Source organism: Coturnix japonica, chromosome 14, assembly GCF_054131305.1.
Source record: "Coturnix japonica strain WE chromosome 14, WE-NBRP24, whole genome shotgun sequence".
Taxonomy (NCBI): Eukaryota; Metazoa; Chordata; class Aves; order Galliformes; family Phasianidae; genus Coturnix; species Coturnix japonica.
In genome coordinates, this window is record NC_140676.1 from 16,923,143 (window position 1) to 16,938,557 (window position 15,415).

A 15,415-nucleotide genomic window follows, 5' to 3' on the forward strand; every position below is an offset into this window, starting at 1 on the left:
GCTGCTGTAACCGCGCTTAATAGGGCCGGGGTACATAGTGCCCTAGGCAGCCACCTATTCTATATCTATTATATATATATATATATATATAATTATATTTATATAGCCCCAAAACCAGGAGATTCTTCCTCCACTCTTCACACCGAACGTCCCCCTGTTGGTTCTCACCCCCCCAAAATAACCACACAAAGGCACTGCCTCGGTTCAACTATGTTTTCCTTTATTAAGTCCAACTGCACATCACATACATGGCAATTCGATAAAGTTATTTGAAATAAGGTGATGGTGGAACATTCAGGGCTTGAGGACACTGCGAACAATCGGGCAGAGGTGGCTGAACGCTCCTGTAATGCACCTGGAACAGAAGAATAGGTGTAATAGCTATTAGGGCAGCATCACCCCACTACTCCCATAGTGGCCTATGAGGGCAGCATCCCACACTGGCCATCTCCGGAGCCAAACTGCCTTAGAAAGCTGAGATTTGGGGTCCAATGGTCTCAAAAGGAAGGGAGAGAACCCCTTACCAACAAGGTTTATGCTTTATCCAGGCCCAGTTCCTCTGGTGTGGAGATTCCTAGTTCACTCAAAGTAGGTCTAAGCTCCTGGATAACATAGGGGTAGATTTCCTTGTGCGGGCCTGCCTTGTCCTAAAAGGGAAAGAATGGTGTTAAACAGAGAGTAAATCATTGTGAAGCTCACCCCATACAAGGCATTTTCACATATGAGTCTATGGCCTGAACCACCACTTGCAATACACAAAGCTACAAGCTTTGTCAAGCTGCTGAAACAAGGGACAATTCATAAACCAGCCCACAAATCGCTTGCAAAACAGGAATCACCATCCAGTGTGCACCTCCAGCCTTGCATTGCTCTGCTGTTTGGAACAAGTGGATCCGGTAGCAATGCCACTTTGGGACTGTCCTTGCCAATTCACTCAGCAGAGCACAGCTGTTGGCTTCTAAGACAATAAGAAAGACCTCTGCCACCATCCCTAGTTCCTGTTAAGGAGCTGAGCCAACCTGGGGCTCAGGTTTCAAGATGGTTTATGTTGCTTTTCTAACCATGCAGCTCCCTAAGTTGGTAATCCCAGCCAGCTCAGCATTTAGGACTGTGCTGCTGCTGGGCTTTTGGTGATGCAGAGCAGCAGTCAAAGCTTAAGGCATCATCCAGCTCACCTTCACCACCTCCAGGATGCGGACTGCGCTGGCAAAGTCATTTAACCGTCTGCACGCCCTCAGAGCTGCATCAATGATTTTTGGTTCCGGAACCAAGTCATAACCCACAAGTGTGTTTATACCTGTGAATATAAAGGAACAGCTGGAGGAACTTGGTATCGACCCATCATGATGTCAAAAGGAGCCCACAAAGTGTTATTTTGCTCCATTTTGTGAAGGAATGATTAACATAGCAGCAATCCAACTGCAACTTACATTGCTATTTTGAACCCCTCCACCCCCAGGGTCTTTCTTTTACCCTCCTCCCCTCTCAATACTAGAACCACAGCCAAGTTTTAAACAGGTTTTATGAATCCCAGTGGGCCAGGATCATCCATGCTCTCAAAAGAAGTGAATACACTGTGGCAAGTGAGCTGTGCAATCATTAAGAGATCCAAATGACTTAATTTCCAAGCAGCCATTCCTCTCCTTTCAAAGCCAAGCTGGCCATCCAAGTCATGCAGCAATGAGCCCTATGGCCGCTAGGCAAAGATTTTTACAAGCCCTAATTGAAGCAGTTTAATAGCAGCTGGCAACTCCACAACAAGTAACACACAAAGGCAACCAGACAAACGGTCTGCGGCACGTTATGGCCAAACCACACAGTCAAAGTCCAAAGAAAAATTAGTGTGGGCATGTGTTAAGCAACCACTGAGCTCAAAAACCATTTCCCCACAGCAGTTTTTCTCCCTCAGCCTAAAGACAGGGAGTTAATATCTGTATTCTGAGGCAAAAGAGCCTGTATTCTGACTGCCTCGTGAGCCAAGTAGAATTAAGATCCCCCTAGTCATAATACTATCACAAAGCAGGCTGCTCTTCCCTTTGGATTCAACGTACCTTTCCTTAGCTCCCAGGCATCGATATCTGGCTTGTTGAAATATGTCACCCAGCGGGCATCAAACTCTTCATCTGACTCCTGTGATCCATGGGAGTAGCAGCGGGCGTGCTGCACAGCTGGATAAAAGCAGAAAGGTGGAAGCTTTGAGCAGATATACCAAGAGAAGGGCACTTGAGTCTTGACCAAGAGACCACGAGCTGTAAATACATACACCTCGCTCACCATGTTTCATTCGGGTCAGCAATCAGTGTGGATGAGAACTGCTTATTTCTGGCAGCTGTTGGTTTAGTGGCAAAGTGTCCTACTCTCTCTAAAGCACAGACTACCAAGGGCTCCCACAGCTTCATTCAGAGCAGGGTGGGGGATACACAGAGAAAAGCAATTCTGTACAACCAGCTTATGGGAGAAGCTGCTTCCATAAGACAAAGGAATTTTAACTCCAAGCAAACCCATGGAACATCACTGCTCTGTGCTGTGAGATGAACTAGGTTAATCAATTCTTCAGTAGCAAACCTTCCAGAAATGAGTATGCAAAGCCTATGGGTTCTGATATTATCCAATTGAAATCAATCCCCTGATTTATTCTGGAGCAACTCTCCACAGCAAACAACTCCTGAAAGCACTCAGCAACTCACTCTGTGACTGGTAACAGCCCAAACACACCCAAAGAAGCGCTTGCAGGGGAAGGACTATTCCTTCCAGCACAAAAAAACCCACTGCTGTCTCCATATCTAAGATAAAACTCCTTGCTCTGAGGGCTGCGTGTGTACCAACATTATTTCTTTCCAAGCTGATCCTTTCTCTTAAGCCACAACCCCAGCCCAGCAGGCTCTGCTTTGCTCCACCACAGCGTCCCCGTGCCAATGTTTGCAGAGCAGCCAGGCTCAGGCATGACCTTGAGCACTGCTCTCTTTTTCCTCTCCTTAACCCAACATGAACTGCAGGCACTACGCAGCTCAAGCTTTCTTTAAAAGGAAAGGAAGCACGGCCACGTGGCCTGCACCTTGTGCACAACCCACCAGCCTGAGCTGCTCTCCTCCTTCTCCTTCCACACAAGAGCTTTTCAGCCTCAAAGATGACAGCAGAGATAACCTACAGGAAGCACAGATGGAACAAACCACAGCAACGGTGAATGCTTTACTATAAGCACAACAAGCAGATTTTCACCCAGACCTAAGGTCAAAGCTGCCGTACTGATCTATAACCTGATTTAGAGCGTTATATCTACATTACCAGTGCAAGAATAAGGCAGATACATAAGGAATATTGAGGCCCAGCGGGTGCTGCCCAGCCTGACCTTCCCCAATGACAGCACAGCAGCTCCATGCAGGGCACAGGGGGGCGGCAGGACAAGGCCCAGGCTGCCACCCCCGTGTTAACCACCCTCCACACACACAGCACGACCCCCAGCAGGGTACAGAGCCGCCATCTAAGCCTTGAACCTACTAAATAAGCCTTAAACCCACTACATGTGACTTTTCCCATTGAAAAGCCTTATCTGCTTCAGGTTTAATAGGCCACGGAGGGCTCAGCTCCCAAAGGGCCACATAAAAGCACATAGAAAGGGAATAAAGCTGACGCCGACCACTAGGCCCAGCCGCCGGGTCACGGCAAGGACACCGCGGCCCGGCCGGCCCCGCTCACCTGCGGGACCCCGGAAGCCATTGCGGAGGCCGACGGCGGCGGCACAGCGACGGAGGAGGAGGGAGGCGGCGGGCAACATGGCGGCGGGAGGGACGGAGGGAGGACGGCACCGGGCGGCGGCCGCGCTCTGAGGCCGCGGGATGCGGGAGGAAGGGGAGGGGAGCGGGGACGGCTACGGTGGCGCCGAGGGGACAAAGTTGTGAGAGGAACGGGAGCGCGTTATCACGTGACGGCGGATGGGCGGGAAGGCGGTGGGTGCCGGCCGCCATTTTGTGGTAGGGTTGGTGATGTGTGGTGTTCCAGCTATGAGGCCTCCCCTCACATCTCCCTGTCTGTACACACCATCATCGCCTTCCTCTGAGTGCTGGTTGTTATGATGTCTGATGCTGTGGCATCCATGTTGTACCCAATGCTGGTGGTGGGCCCGGCAGTGGGATGGCACCTGTCCTCATTCACCTGGCATGGCTGGGCCTGCTGGAGCACAAGGTATGTCTATACATCTGGTACATGCTGCTTGCTGGCAGCCAGAGCTTGGAGTCCTAATTTGGTTGGAAATTGTTTGTAGTAACACAGAACTGGCCTCAAAATGGAGCCACAGGGAACCTCACACAGAGTCACAGAATGACCCGGGTTGGAAGGGACCTCAAGGATCATGTAGTTCCAACCCCCTGCCTAGCAGGGCCACCAAACATACACCTTTACTAGATCTGGTTGCCCAGGGCCCAGTCCAACCTGGTCCTGAACACCTCCAAGGCTGTCCCCCCAGTCTGCTGTAACCCCATTTCCTACCACCTTTTGAACTCAGCCCTTCAGCCGGTTGTTCATCCATCCTATTATGGATATATGAATGCCCATGTTGTGTTTCAGAGCCCCCAGAGGCTCTAAATCGAGATCCCCCAGGGATCAGCTGCCCATAGGCAGCCATGCTGTGAGGGGATGGAGCCCTTCCTGGCAATAGACTGCTCGCTGTTAGCAGCCCAGCAGCTGGGTTAGCACAGCAGCAGCTTGGCTTCTCAGAGGGAGGCAGAGCCCTCGGGGCCCTCCATGCTTTGGTGGCTATCAGGGCCCGCAGCTGCTTGGCATTAAAGGCTTTCCACGGCTGAATGCAGCCTGGCTTTCCCAAAGGGAATCCCTGCTGCCAGGCTGTCTTCAGAGCATCAGTGAGCCCGAGGTGGATGCTTGTGTTGGTGAGACCCATTGCATCCCCATCCCTAAACACACACCAGTGTGCTGCCCACAGCTGAGGCCACTGTGAGGCTGTGCCACTATCCCTATAGCTCACAAAATGACCCCCAGATTACAATTCGTAGGCGCTTTGGGCTGTGCCTCCACAGCAGACAATCAGCCGCTCTGTTTTCACTCACAATACCCCCTTAGGACCCTGTGGAGCCAGATGCCATTCTGCTATTTATAAATGCTTCATATTCGGAGTTGCAGTCCGTTTTTATTCTGTTTTAACTATTTCTTCATGCAGGAAATCCTTGGTACGCAGCCAGCAATGCGAAGCATTTGTAATCCCCAGCCTCCTGTTGCCTCCAAATTGCCTGTGTACTGAATCAATTAACAGTCATTTTTGGACATTAACAAAATAATATGGTGAAATAAGTGGCTTTTTTTTCCCTCTCTCTTTTTCTCCTTGCCTTTCTCCTTGCTGGGGGCAACGTGAGCTGGCTGAAGGACTGTTAGTTCTCTAAAGTCTTCATGCTTAGATTGAGTTGCTTATTGAGTTCTGCCCCCAAAGTCCTGCTGGTGCTGGTTAGGAGACCAAAAACCCCTGGCTCATACCAAGGCTGAGGCTTTGGGGTCCTGCTGGTTAGGAGATCAGAAATCCCTATCTGCGATCACTGAGGTAGAGTGTCATAACCCGGATTTCCCCGTCTCGTTATGCACAGTTCTTCATTAACCTCGTTCAAGATGGAAACTGGTGCAAGATGCTGCTCTGAGGGCTTCTGCTGATCTACTTGTGGGGCTGAGGGCACGCTACAGCCTGTTCTGCAATGGCTTGTTGGCCTCAGACTGCATCGCATGCACAGCACCTGGCCAGCGCCGCTGAGCTGTGCATGGATTTGATTCTGGGGTCTGTTCGGTCCCCTCCAATTCTTATGCCAACCCCTCCTTTCTGGGAATGAAAGCCCCACAAAAATAAGAAAACAAATGGAAATTAATGTTCAATTACATGGTGGTAGATAAGTGAAATGAATCAATCTGTGGCAGGGCAGATAAGCACAAGCCTCCGGCCCAGAGGAGCAGCTGCCTGCTGAGACAGATAACAAGGTCATTGCCAAACAACCCACCCCCCTTTACTCCCCCTTCCTCTTCTTTCTTGCTCCCCTGGTCTCCTTCCATTCCCTCTCCCAGCCAAACAAAGCACTTTCCAAGCCAGCCTTTGGCAAAGCAGTGATGCCCACTGACTCCATCCCAAGGCTGCGTTGTCTGGAGCCAACTGAATCTGTCCTGCTTGGGCAGGGGACCCAGGTGGATTTGGGTTCAGTTGGCCTCCCACAACCCATCTCTGCATTGCTTTGGTCCCCACGTGATGGCAAGGGGCTGACGTGGGGCAGATGGAGCTCCATGGGGGGCTTTGCCATGTCAGCTGGGGCCAGATGACTGCCAGGGCATGCAAAGAAGCTGGCCCTGATTCCTCATCCCCAAGAGGCAGGATTTGGCCAGGATCCCCTTGTTCTGCCTCAGCAGCAGCCACAGTCCCGCCCTCACTGTACCCATCTGTGCCATGGTCAGTGGCAAAGACAACCCCCACCCTCACCCCCCCCATTTCCCCATAGACATACTTCAATTATTTCTAAAGAGCTTTTATTTTCCATTGGTTTCCTTTTACCCATAGAAAAAGCGGGTGTTTCACTCCAAAGGGCTATTCTGGGGAGCCAGCCCATAGCAAATAATCCGCAGCCAAACCTACAAAGTTCCACTTCATCCCAGCATCTGTCCATCAGCTTGTAGATGATCCACCTGATGCTCCCTGTTGTCTTCGTCATCATGCTTTCACCATGGCTGCAAACACCTCCGGGAGAGGAAAAACTTGAATATATGATGTGGGAAGAGGGGTTATTTCCATTCCTGTTCACTGGAGGGGCTGCTATTGAAATGAACAGCAGTGCTCCAGGGCTTGTTTCTTTGGCTCTCAGGCTGCAGCAGTTCTGGGAGAGGAAGGATCAGCTTGGGGTATTTCAGAGCAAAGCACAAAATAGCAGTGATGCCACAGAGGAGAGGAAGGAGCAGAGACAAAGCAGGGAGCTGGGTGAGAGGGAGCAGGACCCATCTGCTTGTTTGTGCTATTCAGGATGAATCACAGGAGCCACGAGGCACAGAGCCCGGCATTAATAAACCTGACAGCTCCTCTCGGGGGTTAATTGCAATGAAGGTGTTACTCCGATGGGCTCTTTGCAGCTGGCTGAGACATCCCGATGCAGAGCGGAGGCATGCAGCTGCCTTTCCCAATCTGGGGAGAATCCAAAGGATGCTTCAGCTCTATGGGAGTCCTGGAGGTCTGCTGTGCAGGGGGCTATTTAGCAGGGCTGACAGGAGGCACGAGTGGCTCCGCATCCCTACAAGTGCTCGCAGCACCAGGCAAAAGGGAGGAAAAGTTTGGAGAGGGGAGGTTTTCCCACAGACCTACACACTGCAGCCGCCCTTCATAAAATGGGGAGCCAGTGGGATACAAGGATGTGTTCTGCGTGGGGTCAGTAGCCCCCCCAGACCCTGCTGTGAGCATGTCATAGGGTCAGTAGTGGCCGTCCATCTGGCTGTCTGTTGTCCCCGAGCCCTGCGGGCTGCTGGCTCCCGCTACCTGCAGCTTCTTGGGCAGCAGTTCCTCACGGGCAGGCGGTGGGGGCCGCTTCAGCCCCTTGGCCGAGGAGCTCGAGGGGTCTTCTCCTGCCTCTCTGGGCTCAGGGGGTTGGTAGCCCGTCTGGTTGGGGTCCAGGGGGTCACGGGAGAGCAGGATGCAGATGGAAGGGACGTTCTTATGGACGGTCAGATTCTGTGCTGCACTGCCAGGCAGCGGGTCCTGGTTCTCCCAGACCTCCAGCAAGGTTTTGTAGCGTACCTTGGTGACCTGGTGCAGACCCCCCAGCTTTCTCTTCATGATCTCCACGCAGGTGATGGTCTTGGTGACCGCTCTGCCGCAGCCGCTGAAGACAATCTGCCTGCTGCCCTTCAGCTCCATCTGAGCCATGGCGAAGCTCATCAGGTTCCTGATCTTGCTGCCCTCCTTCACTTTCATCTCCACCACACCTGGGGGTAAGTCAGGGAAGGGCAAGGGGCTGTCCTCCTCTGACGTCCTGACCTTTCGGAAGTTCTCCATCCTACACTGGGCAATGGGCTTGGCCGCCATCCCTCACCCCACACTTAGCCCCCGCTGCCTTCCTCCAGCTCCAACGTCACGTCCCCAGGACCCCCAGCCCCTTCCCCTCTCCTCGTCCTGGTGCTGGCTGTCCCCAGGGGAGGCCAGAGCTGTAGGATCCCCTGGGTGCCCCCGTTTGCTGCCAGCTGCAGCTCTCGGCAGTGCTCAGGCTCCTCTGTTCCCTCTGCAGCGCTTGCTTCTGCCGCTCTTTGCTTCATTCTGGACTTCAGCAGCCCCCAGAGCTGTTCTGTGTAATTAGCAGATCCTCCCCCTCTCCCTCCCCTCCCTCCCCTCCTTCTCCTCCTCCTCCTCCCCTCGCTCAGCCTCCCATCCCAGCACCCTGCTGCTGCTTCCATCCCTGGGTGGGCAGAGGGAGAAGCTCTCTCCTGGCTTTGTGATGCTCCCCAAGTCCTGCCCCCTTAAAGAGAACCTCGTCCCTTCTCTCAAGGACACCAAGCCGCCCGCAAACAGCAGCAGTTGTCCCCTGCTCCCCCCGCCCCAGCCTCCGGATCATTGCACAGTGGAAAGAGATGCCGAGTATTGCCTTGCTGCCAAATCTTATCAGCCTCTGGAGGACCTGGGATTATTTTCACCCCGAATAGGGCTTGCAAAATCCATAAATAAATGAATGGATCGGCCAGCCCCATCCCTGCTGCCCCAATGCAGCAAGAGTGAGTACCACTGTTGGGACAACCCCAAGAGGAGAAACTGAGGCAGAGCCAATGGCGTGGCTGAAACAGATTAAAGCCTCTTTGGCAAAACACTGCTTCTGAAAGATGCTAAAGCCCCTAGGAAAATAACAAGGAAGGATTTCAACAACCATTCACACAGCAGGGAGGAAAACTGCGCTGTGGGATCAAATCCTGCCACCCGTGGTCCATTTTATCGCAGCGTTCTGCGGCACTTAAAATGGAAATGAATCGCGTTATTAGCAGCTCCATCGCTAATTACCATCTGAAGCCATTCATTACCCTGTCACTGTGTGTTTGCTGGAGGACAACAGCAGTTATTCCAAGCTGAGGAGCAGCAGGATGGGAAAGGGACAAAAGGAGGGCTGAGGGGATAAAAGCACTAGATGAAAAGTACAGGGAATCGGTTAAAACAGGAGAGAGAGATGGTGAAAGCTGGAGCAGCAGTAACGTGAGCCCCTGCCCTCCACCTGCCCTCGCTATATTTTCTTTCATCTGCTGAATGTGGGAGCAGTTCGGAAAGTTGAAGCTTGCGATATGAGGAAAGTCTCCGTCCATCTCTGCGTCACATCGGGGTGGCTCAGGTCTCAGGTGCTCGTCACATTGCACGTGGGACAGCACCTATAACAGTGACATCCCTAAGCGAGACACTATGCATCTGGCTCCCCACTGAAACCCCTTTGTAAAGCCATAACACAACGAGCAAGAGGAATAATTGAGGGACCCCAGCCCCACAGCCTTTGTATGATCCCACAGCCCTGTGTAAGCTCATATTTACAGCTTTCAGCTCTAATTTGGGATCTATTGTGGGCTGGTCTCCCATTTAGGGATAGCTAAGCTTGTTTCTGGTGCTACTCATATGGGCCTCAATCTACGGGTTGACTGGAGAGCTGCTTAGCTATTGCTGGTCCTGGCTGCTGGGCTTACTTCATGGCTTGACCTTGAGAGTGTGGATCTACTAGAGATGTGCCAGTTGATCTGGGGTCTTGGTTGGGCTTGACCACTGTCCTCAGCTCAGGTATGAATCTCTGGGTCATGGCTGGGCTGTCCCCCTTACTGTGCTAGTTATACTCTTCGACTAGGAGGAGAATATGCCCTTCTCAGTGTTGGTGCAGCAACCAAGTCTTGGCGATATGTTAATTCTGGTGCCGCCCTGATGCTATTGCCCTCCATACATATCACACTACATAGAGGGTCTCCTTATTACATATGGATTTCACCATATCCATGACCTGCATAGGGTTGATCCTAATGCGTACAGAACTTCACCCCTATGGAGGTTCTCCCCCATATGGTGGCTGTTGAACTCTTGCCCATGGAGGGTCTCCCTTGCCCTGTGTAGTGTCTCGAATCCATACGCCCCATGTGGAGCCTGCCAAACTCTTGCCCCATAGAGGGTCTGCCTCAATCCATATGGGGCTTACCATGCTCCATCCAGAGCTTCCCCTGACCCAAATACTGCTTTTTACACCCTATGGACGGCCTCCCTTTCTCCATTCCCTACAGAAGGTCACCCGACCATATGGAATATGCCAAACTCCTTCACTTGGAGTCTCTCCTGCCCTGCTGCCCCCGTACCCCATAGGGGGTCTCCCACGACCTACAGCTCTCAGCCCGAGCTCTGCCTTCCGCCCCCTATAGGCCCCCGTCCCTATTCACTCCCCGCTCGGCGGCGGCAGGACCCTGGACAGTTCCAACTTATCTCGCGAGATCCGGAGTGCTGCCCCGTTGGCGGGGCGGGCGGGTGACGGCGTAGTCTCGCGAGAGCGCGGCCGCTGCGGCAAGAGCGGCGCCGGGCGGCCGCCGCCACCCGCGACGCGACGCGTGGGAGCGGTGCTGTGCGTGGGGACCCGCTCGTGACGGCCAAGGGGCTGATGGGCTGGGGGGGGGGGTGTCGTGCAGCACGGGGAGGGCACCGGGAGGGCACGGGGAGGCCGCTGGAGCCCAGTGGGGAACGCGCCGCGTGGGTGTCCCCGCGCTTTCCGTGGGTTTTCGCCTCTCGGTGAGGCCATTTCCTTGCGGGGATGGAGCTGAGGGAGCCCCGCTGCTGTGCGTGGGCCGAACCACGCGGCTGGAGGCTGTGCTAATCGGCAGGGTGCTAAGCGGGGAGGGAGCCGGGATTGAGCCAGGTGTCCGCGCTAAGTCGGGCCCTGTGCTGAGCCCGAAGGGGGGAGGGGAGAGTTTGGGGAATGGGGGCAGCTGGGGAGCAGCCCCACTCCCCTCAGTGCCTTCATCTGTGTCCTCTGCCTTCCTTCCAGCTCTGACGCAGCTCTCGGCTGCTTTCCCTCATCTCTACAGAGCAGGGAGTTCTGACTGTGCCAGCATGGCAGGTACGGCTAATCTAGGTGGGGGGGGGGGGGTTGGGTTGTTTTGCACTCATCGCCCCTCATTAATGGGATTTCTTGTTGCAGAAAAAGCCAACAACTTCCCTCCACTGCCCCGTTTCATCCCCCTGAAGCCATGTTTCTACCAGGACTTTGACGCTGAGATCCCGCCGCAGCACCGCACCATGGCCAAGCGGCTCTACTACCTCTGGATGCGTGAGTCGGGGTTGGCTGTGTGCTCAACACGAGCCAAACAGGGGTGGTGTGCCTTGTCCCCTTCCAGACCTTTGTGCCCAAACCCACTGGGGATGGGGTAGGGCTGCAGCAACTCCCAGATTTCATAGAATGGAAGAATCAATAGAATTTGGTTTGGAAGAGACCTTAAAGATCATCCAGTTCCAACCCCTTTGCCATGAGCAGGGTTGCCAACCGCTAAATCAGGCACTGGAACAGCTTTGGTGGAGGATTTGCCACCAGCGAAGGCACTCTGAGTGTCTTGACATCCAAGGGGCTTTTCTTGCAGACCTAAGCTCCTCACAGCCCCTTTGTTGGTTCCCAAATGCCCCACGGCCAAGTTGGTGACACGGACTGGATCCCTCCTGGAGTTTTGCCTGTTCTTTGCATGCTTCTGCGTGCCGTGCTCCATGCTAAGAGCCACTGCTCTTCTCTAACCCCTTCAGCTGCCCTGATCTCTCTAACATCCTCCGCATGCCTCCTGTCACTTATCCACAAAAGAGGGGAAAAAAATACATATATATATAATTGTGTTTCCCTGCAGAAGCTGTTTTCGAGCATTAAATTCCCAACAGCTGCTTGGTAGTTTCCAGGATAAACTTCAGCTCCATCTGGAGCTTTCTACCAGCACAAGATGAGTCCCCATGAGGGGCTTGGGGGGGGGGAGCAGGGGGTGTCAGACCTGCTGCAGGGTATTGGGATCATGCCGCCCTCCTCGTGTGCGCTACTCCGCTCCCTCTGTGTGTGTGTGTGTGTGTGTTTGCAGTGAACAGCATCACCTTGGCGGTGAATCTCGTTGGCTGCCTCGCATGGCTGATTGGAGGCGGCGGAGCTGTTAATTTGGGACTGGCAATTCTCTGGCTCATTCTCTTTACGCCCTGCTCCTATGTCTGCTGGTTTAGACCTATTTACAAAGCTTTCAAGTAAGTGGTCACACCTGAGCTTGGCTTTCACGGTTATTTAAAATGCAGTGCTTAGCTTTGGGGCACTGCCTGAATATCTCGGGGATTTCTGCTCTCCCTGCCCAGCCTTCTAGCTGTACTTTCTAATCCTCACTGTGAGGCTGTTTGGCACTGGATGGGGGTAGAGCAGCAGGGATGGAGATGCTTGAACTGACAGAGCCCTCTCTTGCAGGACAGACAGCTCCTTCAGCTTCATGGCTTTCTTCTTCACCTTCATGGCCCAGTTGGTTATCAGCATCATCCAGGCCGTGGGGATTCCTGGATGGGGTGTCTGGTGAGGACTATGCGTGTGGGCATGAAGACGAGCTCAATGGGGAGGTGGTTTTGGGGTGGTGAAGAGCAAAGAGGGCAAGCAGCTCCTCAGTGTCCTGACATCAGGAGTAGCTTTTCTCCTTGGGGGAGCTGGAGGCAAAATTAAGGAGGGATGCTGATGGCCTGTTTTTGTCTCCCTGCAGTGGCTGGATTGCAGCAATCTCCTTCTTTGGGACCAACGTGGGGTCGGCTGTGGTGATGCTGATCCCCACCATCCTGTTCACAGGGATGGCAGTCTTCTCCTTCATCGCCCTCACTATGGTACAGTGCTGGGACTGAGGCTGGGAAGAGGTAGTCGCAAGGATTTTTTCCTCATCCCAACCCTTTTTCTTCTCCAGGTGCACAAGTTCTACAGGGGGAGTGGTGGGAGCTTCAGCAAAGCTCAGGAGGAGTGGACCACAGGAGCCTGGAAGAACCCACACGTGCAGCAAGCAGCGCAGAACGCAGCCATGGGGGCTGCACAGGGGGCCATGATGCAGCATGAGACGCAGTACTCGGCCACCCCCAACTACACCTACTCCAATGAGATGTGAGCAACGGGGCTGCAGCCTCGGGAAGAAGCACTGGGGGGGGAAGGAGGAGGAGAAGGAGGAGGAGGAGGAAGGCTGAGCTGAGTTCCTGCAGCTGTTTCAGAAAACTAAAGTGTACCACATTCTTCTTTCCCTCTTCTTTGTAACAGAACCTGTCTTTTCTTTTATACCTTTTCCCTCCATCATCACCTCAAGCTCTTCTTTTCTCCCTCTTTTTATTTCTCACGTTGAAGAGGCTGTGAGTTGACCTGCAGGATTCCCATTGTGCGTAGTAGTACGTGTTATGTTCCTGTATTCTTTTCCCTGTGAAATAGTGCACGGTGGTGGTTTATTATTACTGTGGTGATAGGTGTGTTAGAACTACATCAGCCAAAAGCCCCCCCTTACCCCCAAAAAAAGGGAAAGATTAAAGAATAGTGACCAGCACCCATCTCCTCTCTAAATAAGAGCTGAACTCCAGGTTTTCTATGTGAGTTTTCTTTCACTTGGTAGTGTCCAGCCATTTGCCAATGTCTCAGCAAGGGCAAGCAATCCTGGGAATTCTCCTTTCCTACTTTCTAATGAGCAGGTGGCTATTTTAGCCATTAAAAATATGGCTGATGTAGCAGATAAAGAAAAATGAATGAATGAAAGAAAGAAAAAGAGGAGGAAAAAAACCCTTCAATCCTGCTGTTGACATGCTGGAAGCCAAGAGATTCCTAACCCACCCCCTGGCTCAGGATCTCCACCTTCTCTCAGTGCGTGGTGTTGTAAATGGGTAGTTGACATTTTGCAGTATTACTTTGGCGTGGCTGTGGATGAGAGCTGTGACACGCTGTGTGTGTGTGTTGGGAAGTGAGGACAGGTTTTTCCCCCTTAGGGTGGTGACTTTGCATCCTGAACCTGTTTTCTAATGGCTTCTGTTTTGAAACTGTTAAACTAGCGGTGTGTTTCTTGCAGGACCTATTCTTGGTCAAGACTTGAGTAATAAGCCCCATTGATTCTGGACAGCAAGGCTGAGATGTGTCCCTGTTGGTTGCTGGGACACGTGCTAACTTGCAGCTCCTTGTGGAAGCTCTGGGCTGGGGGGAGCAATTCCTTCTTGCTCCTGCTCCTATAAAGTGTGGAGAAACCTGTCTGCATTGGGATGCAAGGATGAGATCTCCTGATCCACCAGCCTCAAAACCTTACCCTCTATGGGGAGGCTGGGCTTCCAACAAGGGTCTTGCAGGTTAGTAGAAGGCAGCAGAGCTCCATTTATAAATGGAGCAGAGGGGCAACATGGGGCAGGAGGAGGGAAAGCTCCTTCTCAGAGATGCTTTTCAGACTCTACATGCACTTTAAACAGGCCATTTTTTTTCCCCCTTCTAACTCATAGAAAAGCAGCCCAAAGGGGGAACGCAGCCTCTCTGCTCCTGCTCCACCTGCCCCACAGGCATCTGTGCAGCAACATTGAGATGTGAATTTTGCCCATGTGAATTACACCAAACTTGGGTTTATTTCCTTCCAGCCACGCACACCAAGAATAGTTTCCTTGCTAAGGATATCACTCTTGATGAGACTAAAATGCAGCTAATGATGGAAACGCCTGTCTGCGTGTATGTGTGTGTGTATATATATGTATAAACTGTAAGGAGAAAAGTCATCCTTTGCTGAGCCTATTATGTACTTAATCAGGTTTCAATATTGTGCAATTCATTTCTAGCTAGCTTAAAACTTACTCTGCCAAATCACGTGCTCTGTCATCCGTGTCTGCAAAACGATGAATGAAGTGACTTCACCTTCTATTTAAGCCGCATAAACTGTAACCAGCTGTAACTAACAGACATTGCTTCAGCACCTCACCCTGCTCTCTGCTGTGTCCTCTGTGCCAGATGATGCTCACCACCCAAACATTGGCCCTATAGAATTGGGCAGGACCCCACTCACACTGCCCGCAGCCGTAGTGTCCCATTAGCAGCCATATAATGGGGTTGAGCCCCAGCCACACATGGCAATGCAGGGGGCTGCATCTGCCTGCCATGCAGAGCCCAGCTCTGCCCTTAGGAGCACCCGCTGGGCTCCCTGCTGGGGTTGAGGCTTGTCCCTATTGCTCTGTGGGGTGGGAGGAACGTGGGTGTAAGAATGGGGCGATGCATGGTGCCAACCTCCGCCTGGGCATTGGGGGGGGGGGCGGGTTGACGTGAGCGCCGAGCGGCGTGGGTTTATAGTGGTACGTCCCACTTCCGGGTAGGCCTACAAGACCAGGCTGGGCCTCAGCACTAGCGCGCATGCGCAGCCAGCCCGCGTGGCAGTGGTGGACTCCATTTCCCAGCGTGCCCTTCGCCTT

At 52.8% G+C, this 15,415-nt stretch overlaps 2 protein-coding genes across 8 annotated transcripts; one reads left to right on the plus strand and one right to left on the minus strand.

Annotated features, from left to right (window-relative positions):
* Positions 1–198: 198 nt before the first annotated feature.
* On the minus strand, positions 199–3,866 carry COX5A (cytochrome c oxidase subunit 5A). 2 transcript variants are annotated; one of them, XM_015872579.3, is made up of 5 exons: positions 3,697–3,866; positions 2,052–2,168; positions 1,176–1,297; positions 525–647; positions 199–355 (listed from the first exon to the last, which is right to left on the minus strand). In XM_015872579.3, the coding sequence occupies exons 1-4, from the start codon at positions 3,773–3,775 to the stop codon at positions 534–536; spliced, it is 432 nt and encodes a 143-aa protein (XP_015728065.1). In that variant the 5' UTR covers positions 3,776–3,866; the 3' UTR covers positions 199–355; positions 525–533. The 2 variants fall into 2 exon arrangements, with proteins under 2 accessions (XP_015728065.1, XP_085372068.1); XM_085515942.1 differs by lacking the exon at positions 3,697–3,866 and adding an exon at positions 2,275–2,292 and having other exon boundaries at positions 2,052–2,193.
* A 56-nt stretch (positions 3,867–3,922) lies between these two features.
* On the plus strand, positions 3,923–14,930 carry SCAMP5 (secretory carrier membrane protein 5). Of its 6 annotated transcripts, XM_085515921.1 has the most exons (8): positions 3,923–4,182; positions 7,812–7,953; positions 11,004–11,075; positions 11,157–11,285; positions 12,070–12,226; positions 12,438–12,539; positions 12,721–12,838; positions 12,916–14,930. In XM_085515921.1, the coding sequence occupies exons 2-8, from the start codon at positions 7,887–7,889 to the stop codon at positions 13,108–13,110; spliced, it is 840 nt and encodes a 279-aa protein (XP_085372047.1). In that variant the 5' UTR covers positions 3,923–4,182; positions 7,812–7,886; the 3' UTR covers positions 13,111–14,930. The 6 variants fall into 6 exon arrangements, 5 of the variants coding, with proteins under 5 accessions (XP_085372047.1, XP_085372051.1, XP_085372048.1 ...); XM_085515925.1 differs by lacking the exon at positions 12,070–12,226 and having other exon boundaries at positions 3,952–4,182; positions 12,443–12,539; XR_014934447.1 differs by lacking the exon at positions 12,070–12,226 and having other exon boundaries at positions 3,955–4,182.
* Positions 14,931–15,415: the final 485 nt, after the last annotated feature.